The sequence below is a fragment of the Pteropus vampyrus genome, unplaced genomic scaffold (assembly GCF_000151845.1).
Source record: "Pteropus vampyrus isolate Shadow unplaced genomic scaffold, Pvam_2.0 Scaffold8, whole genome shotgun sequence".
Classification (NCBI taxonomy): domain Eukaryota; kingdom Metazoa; phylum Chordata; class Mammalia; order Chiroptera; family Pteropodidae; genus Pteropus; species Pteropus vampyrus.
Genome location: NW_011888789.1, coordinates 5,393,786 through 5,403,689, shown reverse-complemented (window position 1 = coordinate 5,403,689; position 9,904 = coordinate 5,393,786). Strand labels below are relative to the sequence as shown.

Genomic DNA, 9,904 nt, shown 5'->3' with positions numbered 1-9,904 from the left:
ATACTTGCTTAAATTTATGAGTGGAAATTATACTACCTGGGTAAAATATGAATAGGGCAGATGTTAAATATTATAGAGAAGAAAGGTTGATAGGAAAGAAAGTATATTATAAAGAAAGTTTGCCAACCCTTAATATAAATAATAAACATTCTAACTAAACAGTAAGATTAGTCACACTGTTGAATGTAAACAGTTATTATTCACACAGTTTCAGTATGGAATTTGATCCTTGCATTGTGACTAGTCAGAGATATTATTTTGAACCAATTAAAAATTATGCCACACCCAGTGTAAATAGGTCCTGCCTGAGCTGGCTTTTTTAGTGTGATCTATCCTTTGAGATGCTGGCTCCACTGCATTCTTCTGTTGGTCCCCGAGGTAAGGGTTTTTTGATCTACATAAGAGGGAGCTTTTTGAGCTCCATCCCCTCATTGTGGCAGCACTATAGTATCAATGACCTCTGCCCATTCAGCTGACTGAGACCACTGTCATGGCCGGTTCAGGTCCATATGCCACAAAAAGACCGACAGTACAGGCCTCATCTCCTGCCTTCTGCTTCTTGCCCCAGGGCTTCTCTGTTGTTGCTGGAGGCAGGAGAAGCAGCAGGATCTGCCCAGCAGCCCCTGAGGCTGCAGGCTGCGATGGGCAGGTGGGAAGTACTGGCTCCTGCCTCCTCACCGGCTTGTACTGTGCACTGTGCTGCATTCTGCAGCCCAAAATAAGTTGGGGTGAGGGGTGTGGGGGTGGGGCACCAATGCCCTGTGGGGTAAATGCTAACAAGTGCAAGACAGGAGCCAGGTAGTAAATTCATCTCTCTTGAGAATGTAGTAATTCATATAGCTTCCCTAAAGATGTCCCATGACTGAGCAACCAACTGCACTGGTTCCGAAACTGTGGCCAGATGTTCGAGGCCCCTCAGTCTCTTCCTGTGCCCTTATTCTTGCTTCTCTGGGACTGCACTTGCCAAGAAACTTTTGTATGTTACATATGCTTGGGAATTTCTCTGTATTACTAATCATGGCAGCCTTAACGGAAAGAAATTTCCTTCTGGACATATGGCATCCATCTTAGAACTGCTGATGGTTACAATTTGTTCCACAATGTAACTGAGAGAGATAAGTTTTAAGGTCAACAACTATAATGAATTTCAAGGTTATATGGGTCTTTTTAAGGTTTTAACTGAATTACAAGATCTCTTATTAACCTGACTTTGCAAAAATAACACATCTAGTTACTTTAAAGAGAGATGTAATAAACTTCAATCTTTGTAAAGTAGAATTCTTTTGTATTTTTTTCTATTGGCAGGGAAGGGAATAGAGAAGAGAATATTTTTTTCACTGACTTCACAGAGAGACTATAGTATTATTCTCTTCAACTTCTGAGATTTAAAATCTTATTTTAAAAGCTAATATTCATTTGTTTATTGACTCCAAAGTTATTATTCTGAAAGTTGGACTTTTGAAGGTCAATTATACATCTTGCCTTAAAACATCACTAGCAACATCAGTAGCACATTAAAGATTCTACTTGTTTATAGAAGTTGTGTCTTAGTTCCAAGTGACTGCACCTAGAAGTGCTTGTTCTGAAGAAATAATTCTTATCCTTTTCTTGTTCTGTTTCTGAAGCAAGAAAAGTAAAGCCCAGGGAAAAAAGCCAAGATGGAGGGAGTTTCAATGTCACCTATGACTGGTTGACATATATCAGGTTTTTATTGCTACTAATATCAGCTCTGCTGTCATTGCTCTTATTAGAGCAGAGGCCGATCAGCTATTCCCACCCAATCCCCAACCTGTCTGACTTATTAGGATTAAGAATGAGGATAACCGGTGACTTCTGCACAGCCTGAAAAGCAAATGTGGTTCATGAACTTGGGACAGCAACTGTTACACGAAAGGTAAGATGCTCACCGGTGACATATATAACATGACCGGTCTTTGTGTGTGGGGCAGCCCGTTCCTCCGCCAATTCCATAAACATACTGGTTGCTTTTAGAGGAGTTTTCAGCAAAATAAATCCCAGCACCAAACATTCCTCCGATGTATGCATGTCTCTCATCAAATCCCTTATGAATAATGGCATTAATGAAAGGAGAACCTAAAAATATAAAGATAGATTAGTTTGTGAACATTTTTCCAGAATCTTGATGAGCTTTATATTATTTGCACTTGGCAGATTAATATCAAGTAATTAATACATAACTGAAGTTAATTTTATAAGATGTCTATTACAAAATTATTATCATGTACTAGAATCTTATCAAGGACCCACAGTACTCACCAAGCAAAGATGTTACATGGATTTTGCAGATGGCATGAGATTTTAGAGAGCAAAGTACAATGTGGCTTTGAAAATACAGATTATTTTATACCCAATCTTTAAACAAGCAGAGATAATCTGATAAACTACAATAAACTATTTCATTCTTTAGATGGCTCAACTTGCAATTGAAGTTCTGAAACAATTTCTGATAAGTTGTTTTCATTGTACATGCCTTAGAAACCCTGTACTAGAATGTAATGCATTAAAAGCTGGTATTAACATGTAATTATTTGGAAAAATGAACCATTTTTAACACAACACTAATATAGTCAAAAATACAGGCTTTTAATTTTGTTGGACTTTGTGAAAGCCCTGAGGTATCTATAATCACTGTCATGACACTCACCATGAAATAACATGCGCTCATTGTGATGGTTATGATTCTCCTCAGACACTTCCTTTTGTCTGTGACAGAATCGTTCCCTCAACTTTTTGTTGACAACTTTTTGAATCTTTAAGGATGAGGAAGAAAGAAGCAATTTAGTGAAATGTATGTTAATTTGCAGTTTATGATTTAAAATGAAAGGTATGCTTTCCTTTAGGAAGGTCCAATTTTTGTTCTGTTTGTTTAAGGCATTATTTAAAAATGATAAAGTTGCCAGGTCAGGATAATTCAGTTCATACACTGGCTTTCAGTGACATAATTTTTTAGTTACGGTTTCTGCTTGTTATTCTGCACCAGACCTGGCTCTTTCAGAGTCGCCCAAGGAGTTAAAAAAAATAGGTTATTCCTAGATTCCTCCCCAGAGTTGCTGAATTTTAGGATATAGGGGCCTGTAAATCTGTATTTTTCAAAAAGTTCCCTGTGTAATTCTGATGTGCACTGGTGTCATTTCCACAGGTCTCTTTACCCAAAGAGTTAAACTAGTTCTTAACAGATTTTATTCATCTTCGTGGTATCCTTTTGAAAAACGCATATAGCAGTCATCTATCCCATATTATAAATTAAGATACTGAGATTAGGAGATATATGCATTCTGATATAACCACTGACTCAATCAGATTGGAAAAATCCAGGCCTTTAATGTTACTTTGAAATGGTGATAACAAAAATTACTTTCAGCTATGGTCCGAATTTGTGGATGAGCTGGGAGTTTTATCACTGTATTTGCATCACCAATACGAGCTGAGCTAGTCTTCTGTTTGCAGCTTTGGTGTTACCTGGGTGTCTCTGTTTCGAGTGAAGTATGGTCTTGAGGGGTTAGAGATTAATTATAGTGATGAGGGTGACACCTGATTGCAGGGCAACAGGTAACTGACTATCCTTGAGTTTTTCATTGTCGATATTTGATTTTCAGGCAAAATTTTTTTCATTGTCGATATCTGATTTTCGGGCAAGCTTTGTAATCTAATTTTTACCTTGAAATTTTAAAAACTTACTCGAATGACGTTGTATCTGTTAAAGATGCCACCAGCATTACCACCATCTCTGTGCTCTCGAATTGTACTTTGCATCTGCAAGAAACAAAATAATAAACTTTCTGAAAACATGCTGGTGTATAAATTTAAAGACACTCCTTTATTTGTTTTCAACATTTCAAATCTATTACATCGTTTCACTGATAAGTCTAAGATTTAGCACTTATAAATAAACAGGCGTTCACTATAAATTGATCAGCAAGTTTAGTAGATAAGAATTTCTGGTGAGAATATAGTCATAAACATAAACATTTAAATTCTGCATTTTATTTTTATTTCTTAATAAAAGCTTTGGATGACTTTTTCTTTAAAAACAATGAGGAAACATAAAATATCACATGAAGTCATCTACATTACTATTTTATGTTACTGAGAATGGAAGCAGCGTTGTGATTACATCAAACTAAAACTTCTCATATTCGATTAATACCCTACTGGACAAATGCTAAAAATAAATGCAAAGAATTTCTCATAATCAATAAACTTCTGCTCCTTAGATGAAATATTCCATATTATCTCTTCAATTTGGGATCTCAAAGTGTATCTACACAGATCAGGGGAAGTTGAATATAACATATTACTACATGGAATAACTTCCTTCTGAATACTGCTCATCCTTCTTCTACTTTCCAAATTAAAACAAATTATTATGAAAAAGTAAAATGTTTTAAAGATCTAAATTTCTCATAAAATTGACTCAGAGTTAATTCTCTAATTCACCATTCCATACGTGAAGTTATTCATCACATTTTGACATTATTATCAGAATCTGCTAACTACTAGGAGACGATTAGGCAATAACACACCAGAAGACATGATGGTTTCCTGAAAAACTGGCTATGAGCTAAGATACTACCTTAAGGTAATTGTCCTGAGTTCCCAGAATGACAATGATATGAGCATTAATTAAAAAGCAGAAATAAACAAAAAACATAGGCATTCCTTGCTATGCAAAATAATACCAGTAGGCACTCTGTTTATTATGTTTCAGAAGTGAGGCAGAAGCCATCAGTAGAGAAGGAATCTGTATGGCTTCTGTCTACCAGGAGGTTCATACAAATTGCCTTCCTATGGTGCTTTAAAATCATCGTGACTAGAGAGATGAAAGGTGACTCAGAGAGGAAAGGGAAGAATGACTCAAATTTCCCAAACGTACATGAAAATTAGGCATGAAATTCTATAATCGTGAGGCAAGAGTCTCATTCCATATTATTCTTAGATAGCATTTTAACAATATAAAAAGAAATATTGTTCTAATAGGGTCCTTACTTAAATGAGTTTCAAGAAAGTCTCCAGAACAAAAAGAGATCTAAATCATCCATTGAAAACCTTAGGCTTATGATATGAAAACCATGTGGCACAGTTCTAATTCATAGTCCTACTTTAAATTTGGCAATATTCCTCCACAATGGTTATGCGATAGGATAATAGATAGGCAAGTGACCATAAGTAAAAGTAAGACAAGCTTACCTCTCTTGGAAAAACAGGTTTAACCATAGATTTCAGGAAATGATAACTAAAAAAAAAATTTTTTTTTGATAACTAAAAATTTTGATGTACATTACCTCCTCTTCTACTGACTGATATTCCTTGTCCTCTGGAGCAAGATCTAGCAAAATAGTTCCCTGATTAACACAGTGAAAAGTCAAATAAGGGTTGGTGCCTGCAGGAAAGAAAAATTAACATAGTTAACATAAGTCTTACCATTCAAGCTCTATCTTAGGAAAAACTTTGTCATAAAGAATTGATTTTTGGAACAAGTCTAAACTATTTGAAGTTTGAACTTAATGTATAAGGTTATATTAAACAAGTACATCCAAAGACATGGGAAGTAATGGAGATGTGCTTGGGGATCAATTAGAGTTCCTTATACATACAGCAGGGCTCAACAATTAATTGTTGAACTAAATTAAATCATGAACAGATATGAAGCTACAGTTGATACAAAAAAGAAGCACACTGTAATTATAATGTAGTTGGATCTAAAATATAAGAAGTATCCTTTTCTGAAAACTGTGAGATGGTTTCAAATGGTCCCTTACAATAAGTTTAAAATACATTATTCTTGTTAATTTCACTATCTTTGTTCATTTAATACAGATAAGTAAGCAAGACTCCAGCTCAAAACTTCCTAACCTTTAGTTTCATGTCACTCTTGTAATTTTATTAGCTTCGTTTGACTAATTCAAGATGTTTCTTTTCTCTCTTCTTGCTTTCCCATAGTGGATGCACTTCTAACAAAGAGAGAAATGATAAACATGGAGGCATACAAAGGAGAAAGATAGGAGGCTTGTAATAGCAAAGTATGATGGAAAAAGACTAAGCTGATAGTTCTAAGGGAGGGAAAAAGGTTCAAGATGAAGTAAGAGAGAAAGGTCAGATTATGAAAAGCCATGTTATGAATGTCTGATTTTATCCTAAAAGCAACAGGATTCTATCGAAGGGTTTTAAGCAATGAAATGATGTGATCATTTGGTCATACTGAAAGGAGTCTCTGGTTACAGTGGAGGGAAGGTACTGGACGGGAAGCAAAGGTGAAGTTCAGAGATAAGCTGGAAAGTGGTTGTGAGATTCCAGGAGAAAAATGATGGTGACTTGGATTAGGTGACAGCAGCAGAAAAGGGCAGAAGTGTAAATTCCAGAGATATTTAGGGCATAAACTGTCGGGAGAGAGGCAAGAATGACTCAAATTTCTAGCTGGAGCAATCAGAGGGAGAGTGATGCCAATAACTGAGATGGGGAAGGCAGGAGGTGCTACATCCAGTGAGTGCACAAGCTCTGGGGTCGGACCACCTGAGTTCAGATGCCAGCCCTGACACTTATCTTGTACCACTAATTTCTGAAACTTATTGTTTCTGAATAGCTTACCTTGTTGTCCACCTAGGAGTCTTTCTACTCCTTTGATTAGTTTATGGCGGTGTCCATATGCATTGATGCCTATTTCTTTCAACTCTTCATGACCCATATCAGCCAATACATCTAGCGTAATCTGAAAAGTGAAACAAAATTCATAGCTAAATCTTTAACAGTTCCTCAGATAATGAAAATGCTTCTATTTGTCTTCAATGCTATATATCCACTCAAATTAAAATCATTCTTTCATTTCCATGATAAGCAGAAACTTACCATCTTAAAGTTGTCTTGATAATTTTATTAGCTTTTTGCTCACTTTAAATACTCCTCAATTTGCTTTTAGTCAGTGGAGAATTAAAATGGGAGAAACAATGCTATAGAAATGTAAAATGATCATTGCTAAGTTTCCTTTTGATTATTTAATTCTACCACCTTTTGCTTGCCTCAAGATATAAAAGGGAACAACCAGTAGTTTGCGAATGGGGAAATACCATATCCTAGTATTCAGCAGGTAGCAAAGTTGAATGGTAGGGGAAAGAGAGAGGTGTTTAACACAATGAAACAGAATGTAGCAAAAGGAGTAAGCAATTTTAGGTAAGGAGGATTTTTATAATAATAAGGAGGAACTTCCCAGAGCAAAGATATAGTCAAGCATGGAAAAACTGCCTTAGAAAGTAATGAGATTTCTATTATAAGTATTTAGTTAGATTACAGACCATTTTATATAGCAGCCATACAAAGAATTCCAATTTGGAGAAGAGAGTAGATGGATTTTAATTTCTCTTATAAATTCTCAGATTTAACAGTTCTTCAAGCCTATCATATATTCTATTTTTGTACAAAACAGTGGGTTTTAATTTTTGATTATTCATCCCCTGTAGACAGAGATGATTAGTTAGCTATCACCCTGACTCAAAATTACCTCTTTTGTTGACTAAAAGCAACTGTGACTCCACTGCCACCCAGTGGCAGTATTCTGAATGCACAGAATGAAATCGTGGGTGACCCACCACATTTCTTGAGGGCTGAACGTATAATTTTCTAGCTCAGAAGCTGACCCTGTGACAATCTAAATACTACTTCATAAGATTAGCCTTTGATTTTCTTTTTTCCTTGGGAAACTGAGGAATCCTTTTACAGATACCCCTTTTCCAATTCAAATGAGATATTTTTATCTATCCATAGCTTCTCTACCTTTATACTTGCACATTTTTAAAAACTGACAAATTAGGCCTGGAGCGCTGCTGATTTTTATTGTCAGAATGAAATATTATATATTGAGTCTGATCATCTCAGCACATCCATCACTCAGTCTTTGGAAATAATTTACTATATTGCTCCTAAATGGCCATTTAAGAAATAATTGCTCCATTGCACAAAATGGGCAATTCATTTCCAATGACCCAAAGGAAGTTTTCAGCAGAGCTTTTAAAAAGCAACAGTTCTGAAATATATATCTTTGAGACAGAATAGTTCACAACATAATAGGAGCCTTTACATTTTTAGCTAGATGTGACTTTAATTTGGAAACCACGCACAGGGTTTACCACATTATCATCGCATTATTTTTCTTCTGTATATTCTAAACCTCAGTTCAAATAAGGGTTGACATAAAACTAGAATCTCTTATCTTGTAGTACCTTTAATTCAAAGAATCCTTAAGCTTTCCTGAACTGATACATACAGTGCATATCTGGAAGCAGCAGAAACCAGGCCAGCAAAGCATGGTATTCTCTACACGGTTCTAAAGAAGAAACGGTGAACGTAATATATTTGTTCATTATATAGCTCCAAGCATAAAATGAATACCTCATTTAATCCTCACTATAACCCATGAAGTACTATTAATGTCCCTTTGTGGAAACTTAGGCTCAGAGAAGTCATAAAAATCACACACAGATGACTGAAATGTATTGACGTTTCTATCTTTCCCTTGCTTGTATTTCTTAAAAGGGATGACTAGAAAGCTAACGTAACTAAGCATTAAATTAGTTTCTTTGGCTTACATGGTACCCACCTAGTTCCGTATCTATCAGGCAGTGGCCACTGGAAAACCTTAAATGGTAAGCTAAGGATTTCAGATTTACAATTGTTCATTCATTCATACACGTTTAATGACTACTTTCTAAATGCTAGATAGTTCCAAAAAAATAACTAATTAAACATTTCATTTCATTCTAAAACAACCCAGTATAGCTCAGAAGGTTAAATAACTGGCACAAAATAACAGTAAGGGTGTGGGGCCAGGAAACGAACAGAGTACTACCACCAAAGTTCATGTATTTCCTATAGCAAGGAAATAAAAAGTAAACACAAAAACGTGGTAAAGGCTGGTAAATGTTTCGGAAGAATCCCTGTGGGAACTCTTGGGAAGGTTACATACTTGGTAGAGGCTATAAGTAGGGCTGGGAAGGAACAGGAAAGGGGTCAGGAAAGGTTCTTAGAAGAAGGTAACAATTTAGCTAAGAAGTAGGAGCTAATCAGGCAGAGGACGGAGGGAAGGGTGCTTAAGACAAAGGGAATAGCATATGCAAAAGAAAAATCAAGTAAGAGAATACAGAACATTTTAGAGACTGTAAGTATTGATGTTTAAAAAGGTTACAGGATGATGTTTATAAAGAAATAAAGGAAGGGATAGACAGAGCAGTAGGCTAAGAGTAGATCGTAATGGGCTTTATGTATTAAGATACTATCTAAAAGGTCCGAGGAAGACTTTTCAGTAGAGTAACACAATCGAAGTTGTATTTTAGGAGACACAACATAATGCCAACAATGGCATTATAAAAGGCAGTTTTGGAAGGGAAAGCGACTGTGAACAAGATGAAGATGGAGTGGAGTGGAAGGAATGAATCAGAGAAAGCAACTCAAAGGGAGAGATGACAGGGCCATCTCATAATTTTAAATTTGTAAAAATTATTCATGTTATCAGCTAAATCTTGCACATAAAGCAAATGACATTTCAAGAATTTTAATTCAAGAAGGGCTAACTCTTGTTTCTCAGATTTGTTCATTTTACCTATGGGTGGAGAGAGAAAAATGAGTTTTAATGAAAAAGGCCTTTTATTTGGGCTTAAAAGGTTGATAGCCAGAGTAATAGTTATTAGAACTAACTTTATAGCTATGTTCACAATGAATTTACTTGAGTCCATGATTTTGTCTTTAAAAATCTGAAATAAAAATTTGTATGGTCACTTTTCATGAAAATATGTAGGTTTACCATAAATATGTCCACAAGGAGTCTTTCATGTCATAGTATTTATGTTCCAGGAATTGCAATGTAAATCAAATTGGTCTTTCCCCACAGAAAGTGTTC

At 35.6% G+C, this 9,904-nt stretch overlaps 1 protein-coding gene across 1 annotated transcript in view; it reads right to left on the bottom strand.

Annotated features, from left to right (window-relative positions):
- Positions 1 to 9,904, bottom strand: part of TNKS (tankyrase) — a 192,203-nt gene that overhangs the window by 11,346 nt on the left and 170,953 nt on the right. The window contains exons 21-25 of the mRNA XM_011371784.2: positions 6,607 to 6,727; positions 5,304 to 5,401; positions 3,700 to 3,774; positions 2,666 to 2,771; positions 1,908 to 2,094 (exon numbers count right to left, since the gene is read on the bottom strand). Coding sequence (XP_011370086.1) covers positions 1,908 to 2,094; positions 2,666 to 2,771; positions 3,700 to 3,774; positions 5,304 to 5,401; positions 6,607 to 6,727 — 587 coding nt within the window. The remainder of the gene's footprint in view (positions 1 to 1,907; positions 2,095 to 2,665; positions 2,772 to 3,699; positions 3,775 to 5,303; positions 5,402 to 6,606; positions 6,728 to 9,904) is intronic.